Below are 14524 nucleotides of genomic sequence, written 5' to 3'. Positions count from 1 at the left end.
TTTGACACAGCCTCCCTCGGCGGCCCACCCAGGCACACGGCCCCAGGGCTCTGGCCCACCCTGGTGCCCTCCAGAGGGTTCTGCTCCAAATGACCTCTCCCAAAATGTTGTCGTCACAGAACATTTCCGATGGTGTTTCCGAAGATGATACTCCAGTAGTGACGTTCAGAATCGAGCCTGTCTCCCAGCTCTTCCAAGGATCAAGCCTTGGGCAAGATTCTGCTTGCCTACTCCCGGCACGAGAAGCTCACCCCCTACCCGGGCCCCTTGGCCTCTACACACCACCTCCACCCACCTCCTCCCAGGATGTGCTCTGTGGCCACACCAAGAGCAAGGCCGCGCCCTTTGGGGAGGGGGCTCATACCCTCAGAGGTCCTTGTGCCTTGGGCCAGGGCTGGAACCTCAGGGGGTGGCAGGAGCTGGCCTCGCTGCCCTCCCTGCCTTCCTGCCTGTCTTCCGTCTTCCGGGACAGCCAGAGGCTCAGCTCCCCGGGTGTGCCGACACTAAGAGATCAGCCTACCTCCCGGGCAGGCAGCTGTGGCTGAGGCCCCCACCCAGCTGGAAACCACAATGGGCGGGGAGGGGCGGGGAGAGGAGGGGAGAAGAGGGGAGAGGAGAAAGGAGAAGAGATGGCCACCATGGGGCCCTGGAGTCGGGTCAGGGTCGCCAAATGCCAGATGCTGGTCACCAGCTTCTTTGTCTTGGTAACAGGCCGGCCGGGTGGGAGGGGTGTGGGGGTGGTGGGGGGCCGTGTCCGTGGACTTCTAGTGCTGTGGTCTCCACACACACACCTGGCCCTGCTGTCCCCACCCTGCCCCAGGGACATGCATCTGGGGCCCCTGGCGGTGGACCACTGGCAGGTGGCTGTTTGGGCAGGTTGTCCTGTGGGCCCCACCAGGCAGCACGGGACTGGGAGGCAGGTGAACCCGTGTCGGCTGGCACAGGAGGGAGGAGACGATGCTGAGCCCGTCTCAAGGGAGACCACGAAGCCAGAGGGAGGTTGGTCAAGGGACCCAGGAGACCCGGACCCTGCTCTCCGGGCCTCGTCCTGTGTCCGGCCCTGCCCCCACACTCTGGGTCTGCCCCACCCCCAGCTCCTGGGCTTGTCCGTGGCCACCTTGGCGGTTCTCACCTACTTCGGGGCCCACTTTGCTGTCATCAGCCATGCATCCTCAAACAGGACCCCCTACGAGGCCATGCACCGCTGGGGTAAGTAAAGTCAAGTCAGGTTTTCCTGCCGGTCAGGGGGCTTCCAGGGCAAAGGCAGCCTGGGAGGCATTCCAGGCTGGGCAGATGGAGGCCTCCTAGAGGAGCTGGGCTGGGTCAGGCAGTGGATGGGGGCAGAGAGGGCCACCCTGGCAGCCTTCTGCACTGGGCAGAGCTAGGGGTCTGGGTCCCAGCCCCATCCCATTCTGGGAGCCTGGGGACAGGTGGGAGTGTCAGGTGGCATCCAGATGTCCCCGATATCCTGGAGGGGTTGCTCTGGGACAAAAGGGCCCAGACCTGGATGCACTCTGGGGGCTTGGTCTCAGAGAGCAGCCATGGGGGAAACTGAGGCCCAGAGAGTCAGGCCGAGGTCTCAGCCGCAGGCCTCCTGACCCTTAGGCCCCGGGTTTTTACCCTGGAGCCTGAATCTTGGTGCAGGAAGCTTGGGTCTTGGGCCTGTCCTGATAAGAACGAGCACCCCGCACTTGCCTGGTGGTTTCTGAGATAGCCAGAAGTGGGGGGCGGGGCCTCTGGCCTCCTTGCCTCCGGCCTCTGAGGATGGCAAGCAGAAGGAGTGGGTGGTGGGTTGCCCACCTTGGCCTGAGCGGGGTTCCTGGTCTATTCAGAGCTCCCAGAAGCCCGCCCCCAAAGTGTACCCTTGGGTCAGATTTCCAATACAGGTCCTGTGCACTGGGGACCCCTGTCGGGGCACCCTAACCCTCCTTCCCTCTGTGCCCGCCCAGCTTTCTACACCACCAGCAGCCTGGCTGGGCTCCTGGCCCTTGGTGCCGTCCTGGGTGCTGTAGCCACTGTGAGGGAGGCCGGGGGCCTCATGGCCGGGGTGAGTGCTCCCTGCCCCCAGTCCCCAGCCTCTGGGGTGCCATCAGGAGCAGGTGGGGGAGAGCCCAGGGAGTCTGCCCCTCCCACGGTGTCCGGACAGAGAGGCCTGAAGGATATCTGCCAGCCGGGCCCCCCACCTGCCCAGCCAGGGCCCCTCGGCCAGGCCCTGCTTTACCCCGTCATCGGGGGGGCGAGAAAGGCAGCGTAGGCCCTCCCAGGCCTGGGGGGCCATTGCCCAAGGCCCAGGGAGCATCTGGTTCTGTTACGCAGGCCAGGTCACCTGTAGGTCTGGGCTCGTGCAGTGCCCGGGGGGCCCACCTGAGCCCACCCTGCTCCTTTGCAGCTGGAGAGAGGCTCTGTGTCACCCCACAGGGGACCCTTGTTGCCCCCATTCCTGCTCGTCCCCACTGGCCTCTCCTGCTGCTCCGCCGCCAGCCCTGCCCCCCCAGGGCCCATCTGTCTTGCCCACTCTGGGCACAGGCCCTCCTCCCCTACTGGAACCTAGACTCCCTGGCTCCCCACTGCCCCCAGGCACCTGCCCTCCCAGCCTGGCACCTTCCAGGGCTCCTCGCAGGCTCAGGACAGAGTCCCGTTGAGGGAGGCAGGCCAGTTCCAGGGACCCAGAGGGCTCCAGCAGGACCAGCCAGGAGGGCCCTCAGCTTCACATGGGATAGAAAGTGAACACAGTTTACCCAAGAGCGTGAATGAGGGACAGAGAGCCCCAGGCAGAGCGTCTGGGAGACTCGGAAAGGACAGGAGGCTGGTGTCTCCCTCACTCGGGGCTGGGGGTTTACAGTGGAAAAGAGTCCAGGGTACGTGTTCCTTCAAGAAGCCGGGGAAGGGTGTGCTGGAAGTCGAGCCACAGGCGGACATCGGGAGATGGTTCACAAATCGCCCACAGCGGTGCGAGCCAATGCTGGCGTCGGCCCGGTTTCATCCGGGGCCCGGGCAACAGTGGAGAACGTCTGAGGTTCCCGCCTCCCCGGGAGCGGGACCGTAGCTTCTCCGGTTTGCAAGGGGAACCAGAAAGCTCGAGAAGAGGGAGACTTTCTGAACCCCAGTCCCTCCAGCTTCCCGGACTCACGGTCTCCTTGCAGCTCCACAGAACCCCCGCAGCCTCCCTCGGCCCCTTCCAGCCACCAGACCCCCACTCTCTCTAGCCCTCTGCTCCTGCCAACTCTCCCCAACCCCATGAGGGGCTCATGGACCAACGATCCCCTGAGCCAGGCCCCCGGACTCACGGAGGGCAGCCTTCTGGGCCCCCAGGGCCGGCAGGGTTCTCCATCCAGCCTGTGTCAGCAAATGTCTGGGTGTCCCCATCTGCAGGAGCGGGGACACAGTCACCTCCCAAAGCTGTAGCCCGGGGCAGCCAGCCCGGAGTGGGCTTAGGGAGCAGCGTGGAACCAGGCAGCTCCAGCCCTGACCAGGCCCCCCCTGGCTCGTGGGCCGGGCAGTGCCGGTGCAAGCAGGCTCTGAGACTCTGGCCGTGGCGGCCTGCCAGTGGCCGGGAGTCAGGGAGGGCAGGGAGACCCAGTGGGAGCTGGTGGGGTAGGCGACTGTCCCCCTAGAGCAGAGCCCTAAGGCTTGGGGTCTGCCTGAGGGGCACAGAGCCAGAGGACAAGGCTGTCTCAGGGCAGGTACGGCCTGGAGAGGCCCGTGCTTGGACGACAGTATGGCCACCAGGGGACGCCATGGTGCTGGGTCACAGTGCTGGGTCACAGCCCTGTGCTCCCCAGGGCGGAAGGCAGTTGCCGGTTGCCTTGTCCTGCCCCCCCAGCTCCTGCCTGCTTTTCCCCGCCCAGATGCTCAAGGGGGCCGCCCTGCAGCCCTGGTCGGTGGTAGGGCTCAGGAGCGGCGGGGGTCTCGCTTCCGCACGCCCAGCCCCACCAGAGGGCCTGCGGACCGCTCTGGGCAGGAGCCACCTGCTGCCCCCAGACCCCGCCCCAGACCCCGGACCCATGGCCCCCCAGGGGCCCGCACACGCGTGTGCATCTTTGCGGGCCTGTGGTGCCGGCCCGTCTGTGTATCCGCACACACGTAGAGGCACACACAGAAGGACCATCAAGCAGGGAGACGCTTCCCAACCTGCGGGGCACCTGGCTGCTGTCCCCCATCCGCCCTTCCTGCCCCCACCCCCTCCGGCCTTGCACAGGCCTCCAGAGCAGGAAATGAACCAGCTCACTGCTGCTGGAGCACGGCTGGCAGGGATGGCTGATTTATTGACGTATTTTATTTACAAGGAGCAAGAAAATGCGGGGCTGGGCCCAGCTGCCCCCAGCAGGCCTGCACAGCGGCACGGGCCCTGGGGACACGAAGGAGACCTGGCCCAAGGCCCCCTCCGCAGGCAGGCAGGCGGAGGTGGGGAGGGAACGCGCTCTCTCCTGGGGAAGGAAAGGATTTCTGGAAAATGCTGGTCCCCTGAGCTGGCTCAGGGCCTCCAGCCTGGAGGCAGTGGTGAGCGATGGTTTCCAGATGGAGAAGGAGGCCCTCGGCCAGGCAGGGAGGAGGAGGAGAGGGAAGAGGGAGGAAGAGGAGGAGGGGGAAGGGGAGGAGGAAGGATAGAAAGGAAGGGAGGGGAAGGAGGAGGAGGGGCAGGGAGAAAGGGAAGAGGAGGGGGAGGGGGAGGAGGGAGAGGGATGAGGAGGAGGGGGAGGGAGGATCCTGGACACCGAGGCCTGCAGGGACCCGGGCTGGAGGGAGTAGGAAAAGGCGAGGGCTGCCCACGCCTGAGCAGAGCCGGATCCCCGTGCCGGCACCGAGTTGGGGGGGCTGGGCAGAGGCGGCCCCCTTTCCCAGCAGCTGGTGGGACGGTTTCTTGGTGCGGCCCTGCCCAGCCGCGTCCGCGCAGAGCTCTGCCTGCAGGCATCTCTCCACTCCACCAGTCACTGATTCTGCTGGGTGTCCCTCTTCACGAGGAGGCCCCTGGGTGGGGAGAACCGAGCCCCGGGCTGCCCCGGGCTGCAGACCTGCCAGGAAGGGGTGCTGTGTCGGCCCAACCGGTGACATGCGGCCCGGGGCAGCCAGCGGTGCCCCCACAAAGCTGGCGCAGTGAGAAGGAGCCTACGTGGGCCCTCTGGGCGCTGAGGCTGTGTGGCCAGCAGCCCAGTGAGCTGCCCAGAGCCCCAGGAGGAGACCCAGCAGGAGACCAGCTGCAGGTGGCCCGCCAGGCCGCACCCTGTGACCCACGCCTCCTCTGTCCCAGGGCTTCCTGTGTTTTGCCCTGGTGTTCGGTGCCCTGGTACAGGTGGTCTTCTGGGGATTCCACAACCCCACCCAGGTGAGCGCCCAGCCCCGCCCCCATCCCACATCGGAGGGGCACGTGAGGGAGGGGTACGTGAGCTGTGAGCAGGGAGTCACCCCTCTCCCCGGGAGAGACCATTCTGGGGGGATGTCCCCCGCCTGAAGGTGGGGCACAGAGACCTGACGCCCAGGCCTCTTTGGGGCTGGGGCAGGAGGTCCCAGGGAAGCGGGAGCAGGGGCAGGCCTCCGACCCCCTCACCCCCAGCCCCTCAGCCCTGCCCTCTGCCAGGTCCTGGGAGGGGCCAGGAGTTGGAAAGGGGATGAAGGGCTGGAGGAGGAGGGTCCCGGCCGACCTGAGGGATTGACTAGAGGGGTCAGTGCTCCGGAAACTGGCCCAGAAGGGACTGCCCTGCCGACTGGGCCTTGTCAGAGTCTGGTCCCCAGGAGGACAGCCACCCTTCGGTCCTGGAGCAGGGGCAGCCCAGCGGGGGTGGGGGGCAGGCTGTCCTCCCGGCCCCATCCCCATTGTGGGCTCTTCCCAGGGCTTCTGTGTTGGTGGTGACTGGGGTGGTGAAGCTCGTGGTCATGGTGGGGATGGACGCCCTGCTGGAGGTGGCGCCTTCCTTCATCCGTCCGTCCGTCCCTCCATCCATCCATCCACTCAGGTGGACCCATCCATTCTCTGGGCACTGCCTGGCTCAGCAGGTGTGGATGGACTCGTGTGAGAGGGCCCTTGTCCCAGTCTGGGGGGCTGGGGGAGGCGCCAGCTCTGGGCTAACTCAGTCGCAAAGACCACAGCCCCCAGAGCCCGTATATGAGCAGGGCGCGAAGCCCGCAGACCTGGGCGCGGACCCCAGCATGGTCCTCCGGAAGTTCTGTCTGAATTCAGGGCCCCGAGGGGAGGCTGAGCGCCTGCCTGGGGGATGGGCTGGCCAGTGTGTGTGTGGAGCCAGACCCTTTCCAGACCCAGGGGTCAAAACCAGGCCCCTTGTCTGGGCAGAGGAAGTAGGGACCCAAGAGGCTCAGAGAGGGGGGTCCTGGCAGGATGGCAAGTAGGGGCCAGCCCCTAGCCCAGCTTCTCCCCTGGCTGAGGCCAAAGGGACAAGGGACAGGCCTTCCCCCAGTCCCCAGCCCTGGACAAGGTCCTGTGAGAGCCCAGACCCAGGCGAGCCCCCCGGGCGAGCTGAGACGCCAAAGGGCCTGCAGGAGGGACCACAGAGAGGGGCAGGAGTGCTCTGCTGCTGGACCCTGTCTGCCCTGACTGTCCGTGGTCCCTCACTGGGTCTCAGTTTCTCCATGTACTCCGCAAGGACCAGCCCAGGAAAACCAAGGCCCAACCGCCTGAAACATGTCCAGCATCTGGCAAAACACTGTGCAAGTAGCAAGTGACAAGCATGATTCCTCACGTGTGTGTCTCAGTCCCCAGCGGCCCCAGCCTCTCTGCTGCCTGTACCCCCGCCCCCCACCACCAGACGAGAGGCCTACAGGAGCAGAGGCTCGCAGAGGGCAGCTGGGGCGCGACACCGGGCCTGGGTCATACCGTGTGCTTTTAGCTGTGTGATTACCCTCTCGGGTCCTGGCGGCCCGTGCCGCCCCCCACCCACCCCGGCCCACAGGTGGGCCTCGCTTCTCCCTCTCCGTGCTCTTTGGCGTCCACGAGGCTGAGTCACCAGGCCGAGCGCGGCAGTCATGCCCCTGTTCTGCAGAAGCGGTTCCCAGTCTCAGGGGGCGGGGGGCCCGGTCACGCTGGCGGAACCAGGCCAGGAGGACCCAGGAGGGCCAGAAGGATCCAGCCCACCCTCCAGGTCCCCGAGTCAATGCCTCTTCTCCCATCCCTGCCCAAGGATTTCCCCAGACTGCCCCCCCACCCTGGCCTTTGGGGTCACCCCCCATGACATTTCCTCTGGCTGCGAGGCCAGACGGGGTTGGTGTCCCCACACAATGACTGGGGCCCTCAGTGGGGCTGGCCAGCAGCTCGCCCAAGGAGAGCCGGGTGGGCTGGAATTTCAGGCTCCTTTTTCCCATTCACTGCTCTGGCCCATTCCAGGTCTGGGGACAGCGTGCGTGGGCCCAGTCAGGACGGCTGCCAGGGTGCCCTGGGGCCTCCCGTGGCTCTTCTGGGATGGCTACAGCCCATCGTCTCTTCCCTGACACATTGTGTCTATAGCTGGAGCCCTGGATCCTGGGTCCTGCCAGGGAGGGGCTGTGCAGGGGATCCTGCTCTGAGAAGGGGAGGGGTGGAAGCCAGACAGCTCCCAGCGGGGCCTCTGCTCTGTCCCAACCGCCTGCCACCATGCCCTACAATATCATCCTCATCTGGTCCAGGCTCCGACCGGCCCCCAGGAGTCAGTTCTTGGGGTTTTGCCTGACCCCAGATGGGGGCTGAGCCTCCTCCCGGGTCCAAGGCCTGGGGGGCCCCCATCTGCCTCCCAGTAGGTCTGTGTGCATGTCCAGGCCCCTGCGGGCACAGAAGCAACTAGGGCGTGGGAGATTTGCCTGCTCTGACTGGGCTCAGCCTCCCCAGCTGGTACCCTCATGTGACCAGCTGCCTTCCCAGCCTCAGTTTCCACCCCGGGGGAGGGGGCGCGGAGACAGAGTGCATGCGAAGAGCTCGGTGGGAGTATGTCGGGGGATCCCGGCTGGCTTGAGGGGTTGCCGTCCACTCCGGGCCTCCCCGGGGACCCTCCCAGCCCAGATACGTCCCAGCCCCAGACACCTTGGTTCCCCAGGGTCCTGTTGGCAGCGCGGTGACCAGAGAGAGCCCAAAGGCCAGCCTGTTTACCCCCGCTGTCCCCGACATCTCTCTGGACAACCCCCAAGGCACCCTGAAATACGGGGTGCTGACCGAGGCCTGGGGCGTCCCCACAGACGGGAGGGCGGAGAATAGAGTCCGAAGGGACCAGCCACGTTCTTCCGTGGCCTCAAGCCAGGCTGTAGGCCCCGGGGTCAATGAGGGGGTGCCCCACCCCTCACGGTGTTTCCCAGCTTCCACTCTCCACCCTTGTTGCTCCAAATCCATCCTAGGGGGCACTCCTGGAGGTCTGGAAGTCACGATTAAGGAGGGGGACCCTGGCAAGAGACTCAGAGGTGGCAGGGCCTGGTGGCCTCTGAGAGCACCCGGTCCACCCCAGTTTTCTCCTGGGGAAACAGGGACTTGGGCTCCTAGAGCACCCCCAAGCCGGTACAGGGGGATAGATGCCTAGGTCCGTGGGAAGAGTTCAGCCTGGCCCCCATTGCCAGGTCGGGGGGGTCTTGGGTGAGGGACGCGGCTTTGCAGGATTTGCATCTCTGCCTGCAGCGGGGGCTCGTGTCCCCAGCTTCTGGGGTGGTGGGGACAGACCCCAGCTCAGCACGTTGTTCCTACACCAACGTTACAATGGTGTGAGCTGGCCTCGGGGCGCCCGGCTACTCCCAGGACCCTGGGGTGGGGGGTGGAACCAGGGGGGTGGTCTGAGGTGGCCTCCTTGTCTCGGCCACTGGTCCACTGACCCCAGGCCCGCTGACCTCAGGCCCACCGACCAGGCCCGCTGACCCCAGGCCCGCTGACCCCCGGCCCACTCTACTCAGCCCCCAGCCTCCCCTGGCACAGAGGCTTCGTGGTCTCGGCTTCATTTCAAACTTGAGTGGCCACTAGCCTGACGCCCGCCCTCCAGCCCAAGGCACTTCCCACCTCCCAGCGGGTTGGCTGGACGCCAGCTGACCCAGTTTGGGATGACTTGCAGTGCAACGTCTCAACAGGAGGGTCGCTTAGTGCCAAGAGGGGCGCTGGGGGTTGGGATGCAAGTTCCTCGGGTTCCTATGGAGGCACGGGGGCCCTGGAGCGGCTGCCTCCACGGCCTCCACGGCCCACCTACCCCGGCCCCCAGGCTGCCCGCAGGATGGCCACCCCTTCCGGGGAGCACCTGAGTGTCCAGAGCAGGCATGGGCATCGGTTCACCCGTGGCCCTTGAGGGCAGACCTGAGCTGCCATCATTGTGTCCCAGGTGGGAAAAGGGGCAAGGAAGTGAGTGCTCAGGGTCTCTGAGAGGAGCAGGAGGCATCTGAAGGTGGGGGTGGGGAGTGCGCAAAGAAGCCTGGCCTATTCCAGGACACTGTTGAGGCCAGAGCAGTCAGGGAAGCCTTCCTGGAGGAGGTGAAATTCCAGTTTGTCTTTGTCTTTGGGGGACTAACTTGGCAAGGGTGGGCGTTTGGGTTCGCGGGAAGCAGTGTGAGCACAGGCAGAAGGAGGTGCTGAGGAGGGGGTAGGCAACAAGGTCTGGGTGATGCTGGGATGCAGAGTTAGGGCAGAGCCCGGCCAGGCCCCCCATCAATCCCTTCCTTCCCCATTACCTGCCTCGTCTGCCCCCAGCTGGCCCCGGATGCCCGTGGCTTCTTTGGTCAAAGGCCCTTGCCTGGGGTTTTGGGACACACCAGTGGCTCTAGGAAGAGACCTAGACCATCACCGGGAGCTGAGCTCCTGGCAGGAAGCTCCTCCATGCTTCTCTGCCCAGGCCCGACTGTCGGCTTCCCTGTCCCACCATCCAGATTGACTGACGTCGGGGGGACCCTTCCCTCGGTCAGGCCCACCATGCCCCGGAAGACCAGAGCTGGAGGCAGGCCGCAGGGCTCGGGGGTCTGGAACCCGGCCCAGCCCGGGAAGGGGCAGTGGTGGTCACTCTTGTTGGGAGGGGTCCCCGCAGTGGAAGTCTGGGGACCAGCCTCCCCAGTGACCCAGGCTCTGCCCTTGGGGGGCTCTGCCTGGTGCAAGGAGGAGGGGGCTGTTAGGACGGCTCACGGGGACCAGCCCCACCCCGGGGAGCCGCGTCTCTAGGGAAGGGGCTTCACCCACATGGGGTCTTCCCACGGTGCTCTCGGTGCAGGTGGAGGACACAGTGCTGGACGTCTATGACCTGGCGTATGAGCGGGCGGTGTGGAACTTGTCCGGAACCCCGCGGCAGCAGCTGGTGGCCATTCAGGACACGGTGAGCATGGAGGGTGCTGTCACCCCCCTCCAGAGTCAGCTGACCCGGGGCCAGAGGCCAAGCCGGGGGTCCCCGGGACACAGGCCACCGACGCCCTCTTGGTAGCGGGGAGAGGGGGAAAGACCTCTTGTCTTCTTCCCGTGACCCGGGCCAGGCTGGCTGCCTCATCCGGGGGCCAAAGCAACATGGAAATGTTTCTCGTCCAAAACTGCTAAAGAACATCAGGTTGGTGACGGCACAGTGTGAAGCGAGGCCCCTGTGGCCACTGGGTCGCAGCCCGGGAGGCAGGGGCCGCAGGTGCCCCATCCACGGGGCGGCGGCTGGGCTGACAGCCTGCAGGGGACAGTTTGGGGGAAGCCCGGGGGCTGGGAGGGCTGGGCTGCCCAGTGCCCCTCAGGCAGCCCGCGGCCCCGACCTCTGGGGGCAGCTCTGCGGGGCACCCCTCGCCGGGGGCCTCCTTGCACTGTCTCCGTCAGCCCCGCCTCGCAGCCCTGTCCCTCCCCGTGTTCTTGCAGTTCCTGTGCTGCGGCAAGAGCTCCCCTTTCGGCCTCCTGGGGGACGTGGAGGCCAGTCTGTGTCAGGGACAGCAGGCAGCCGGACAGGTGAGGAGGAGAGGCCCGGACCCTGCGCTCTCCCTCCCTAGGCCTCCCCCGGGCCCGTGCCGCTCGCTGCTGGGCTCCTGGAGGCAGCAGGGAGGGCTGGACTCAGCCCCATGCTCCCTTACCTCACTCGGCCCTCACCCAGCTCCAGCCTGGGGCTCCCCGAGGCCAGGCCTGCCCTCAGAAGCCCCCAGAAGCACAGGGGAAGGTGGGAGACAGACACTGGTCTGGAGGGGGCTGGTCCAGAAGGACATTCCAGGGAGGGGACAGGGAGGGCCAGTGGCAGGCAGAGGCAGAGAAGGCCCTTCTTCCCCAGGGCCCAGAGAGGGGCCTGGCACCTCCCCCAGCTACCCTTGCAACCCTCCCCCAGCCACCTCCCTCCCGGGCTCCCCTCCCCCGCTGTCCACTGTCCGGGAAACAAACCCACCCCTATCTCTGGGCGAGAGGCTCCTGGCCGTCCTCCAACATCAAGACAGGAGGATACAAATGGCTCCTGGCCCAGCAAGGGAGGGAGCCCACCCAGCACCACTGGCCCCAGCAGGGAGGCGTGTGGGGAGGGGTGCGGCAGGGAGGGCCCAGCACGCCGGGAAGGGGCCTGAGAGGGCATTCCTCCCAGCGGGAGGCCTCGGGTGCCCATCTGCAAAGCGGCTGAGGGACTGCTCTGTGGCCTCCCAGAATGGCGGGGTCCCTGCTGTAAAGGCCACAGAGGGTGGGCATGGGCGCTGGAGCCTCCCTGGGATGGGCCTGGGTGGGGCGAGGATGGTGTCCTAGGCGGTGGTCAGGCCCCCAGGCTGCCCCCCCGGAAGAAGTGTGGCCACACGGGGAGTAGGGGCTGACCAGGGGCCGTTTTCTCACGGGGCAGCCGGGTCAGGCTGCAGGGTTGTGGCCCACGGCTCCTGGGACCATTTCCAGCTGCCCCTGGGGGCCAGAGGTCCCAACCTCCAGGCCAACTGGTCAGTCCCATGACCCAGGTGTGAGCAGGGCTGGGACTCCAGCTGGGGCAGAGGCCCAGGTGGGAGTAGGGAGGCTGGAGGGCCCAGTCTCTGTCCAGTGACGGGTGGACAGATGGCAGCCCAGACAGATGCCAAGCGAGCCTTCTCTTCCTCCCCAACCCAGCCTTAAGAAGCCCACCCCCCGAACATCCCAGGGGGCCTGCCCCAAATGTCACACCTTCCCCCAATTCACACGCCGCCATCCGAGCGGTTCAGAGATGGGGCCGTCACCTCCCTCTCCCTGGAGAGAGAGCCCCTGTGGAGGCCAGGCCCTGGGGAGGCTTGGGAGCCCAGGATGGAGCAGGAGGCTAGGAGAGCCCAGGATCCCACGCCCCTCCCCCAGCTCTTTCTCTGCCCTCCACTCACCCTGGGCCAGGGAGTGAGGGAGCCCCAGCCTGCCCAGGGGGAGCCAGACCCGTGCCCCAGCCCAGGCGGCTCGAGGATGCCTAAGAAATGCACGTGCTGGGCCCTGGGGCAGCGACCTTCCGTCGTCCCCTGGAAGCCGCTCCCTCCCGCGGGTTTTCGCCTGTGTGTGAGCTCTGGGGCGTGGAGCGTACCACCCCAGCACACCCCCCCGACCTGCTGCACTGCACATCACCCCAGCACTTGGCCCCAGGTGGGCACTAGAGGTCCACGCCTTGGCGGAGGCCCCTGATCGTGGGTGGGGAGGGGACAGCCAGGTCGGGCGTCATAGGAGCCGCCCTTGGCTCAGGACTGCCTGCGGGAGATCAGGAGCTTCCTGACGATGCACAGAAACGTCGCCTGCGCCCTGACCGGCACCGGCCTCGCCATCACAGTAGGCGCGCCCTCCCCCAGTACCCCTTCCCCACCTCCCACCCCTCCACCCACGGATGCCCCACCGCAATGCAAGGCCACGGTCATCGGCCTCGGGGACCGGCAGGGCTCCCCGTGCACTGGGAGCCAGAAGGGAGGCTGCAGACCCCAGGGAGGCATCTGGGAGGGGACCGTGCCTGCCTCGCTACCTTCCCCAGACCACTGAGAGCCCTGCAGAGCCCAGGGCCTTCCTCGGGGGGCAGGGCACCCCTCCCCTGGGGCTGCTGGCACCGAAGCTGACACCCCCTCCCTCCCAGGTATACGCGATGCTGCTCAGCTCCTTTCTCTGGTTCGCCATTCGCTCCGGTGGCAGCTTGGATCGCAAGGGCAAATACACCCTGAGCCGGAGGTAGGCCCCTGCCTGGCCCCCAGCCACCCCACCCCCCAAGGGCCAGAGGCCGGCAGCAGGTGGAGCAGGCCAGATGCTCAGGCTGGCTCCCTGGCCACAGAGCCCTGCCCCTTCCCACGCCCCCAGCAGGGCTGCCTGACCCCAGCCACTGGGACCCCCAGACCAAGAGCCCAGGCTGATTCTCTAAGGCAGGTGCTTTGGGGGTGGCTGGTCACACAGAGGGAGGGGGGCGGCTGGAGAGTTGAATGCACACCTACAACCCCACAGGGACCCCCTTCTCTTGGTCCCACTCCCCACCAAGACCTGACCTCACAAAGGCTTTCCAGGGAGGACTCAGACCGGGACCCCCAGCCCCTCTGCCCTGGCCTTCTGGGTCCCTCCCTGCCCAGGCATCCTGCTTGGCCCCAGTGCATTCTAGAACCTTCTCACAGTCCTGTCTGCTTCCTAGAGTGCCTGGCTGCCAGGCCCCAGAGCCCAGCTTCTTCAGACACTCCCAACGCAGCCCCACGCTACAGCCCCCAACTGAAGCAGATGTTGTCCACGGCTGCCCGGGTGCAAGAGGACCCTTGGGGGGCCCTCAGCTGCTCCAGGATGACTGACACCTTTTGAATCAACTGTCCCGCCACCTGTGGGCCCACAGAGCCTCTGTCGGCCCAAACGTGAGACTTACAAGGACCATGTGAAGTGTTTTCTGCCACATCGCAGAGGGACGGGGGCAGGGGGTGGGGAGCGCGGGAGGAGGCCAGCCCAGAGAAGCAGGCTTTGTTTCAGTGGACAGAGGGATCAGGGTCCCTCATAGACCCTGTGGGGACAGGCTGGGAAGTGGTCAGAACAGAGAAGCCACGGGGCAGGCAGGAACGGACCCTCTGCCCAGTCTCATGAGGTCAGAGCCCAGGGCTGAGCCGGGCAGGGCTCCCTGCACGCTGCAATCTCCAGGGAGCACCCCATCCAGGCTCAGCCAGGCTTTTTGGCAGAACACGGGTCCATGCAGCTGTGGGACCGCGGACCCCCTCCTTGCTGGCCGTCAGCGGAGATGGTCTTCTGCTCCGTAAAACCACGTCCTTTGTACTAGAGGCCTTCGTCTCCCAGGCATCGAGGGCACCCCAGTCCTCAAGCTGAGAACTTCCGACCTCCCTGTCCCTCCAGCGATGGTGGGGGGCCATTCTGCTTTCAAGGGTCCCTGTGGCTACATGAGGTCCACAGGGAGCCTCCATCTCTCGGGCAGAAATCTCACACTTTCAGGGACACCGCGATCACAGGTGCCGGGGCTCAAGGCGAGACATCTGGCGTGAGTGTGGGAGGGCGCTGCAGACACTCCCAGTCCCCCGGACACCTGAACCCCCTCTCTAAGTGCCCTGTCCTCAAGGCTGTGCACCCTCCACTAAGAATCCCAAGCCCCCAGCAGGACCAACAAAGGGGGGGTTCCCTCCAAAACAGAAGGACCGTTCTATGACAAGCAGCCAAAAAAGTGACTAAGTGACAAGTACCCACCCCGGTCCTCCC

At 66.1% G+C, this 14524-nt stretch overlaps 1 protein-coding gene across 1 annotated transcript; it reads left to right on the top strand.

Moving 5' to 3' along the window:
* The first annotated feature begins 612 nt into the window (after window positions 1-612).
* TSPAN32 (tetraspanin 32) lies at window positions 613-13697 on the top strand. Its single transcript, XM_032879760.1, is given in 14 exon segments — window positions 613-704; window positions 821-841; window positions 843-920; window positions 1095-1209; window positions 1950-2047; window positions 5249-5323; window positions 10146-10247; window positions 10465-10492; window positions 10495-10544; window positions 10763-10849; window positions 12551-12634; window positions 12930-13021; window positions 13470-13590; window positions 13592-13697. Coding segments are annotated over 14 exon segments (1065 nt in total). The 5' UTR covers window positions 613-629; the 3' UTR covers window positions 13631-13697.
* The last annotated feature ends 827 nt before the right edge of the window (window positions 13698-14524 follow it).

Source organism: Lontra canadensis, unplaced genomic scaffold (assembly GCF_010015895.1).
Source record: "Lontra canadensis isolate GAN:19392208 unplaced genomic scaffold, GSC_riverotter_1.0 scaffold66, whole genome shotgun sequence".
NCBI classification, from domain to species: domain Eukaryota; kingdom Metazoa; phylum Chordata; class Mammalia; order Carnivora; family Mustelidae; genus Lontra; species Lontra canadensis.
The sequence above is the reverse complement of the archived record's forward strand: the minus strand, read 5'-3'. Positions and strand labels throughout refer to the sequence as shown.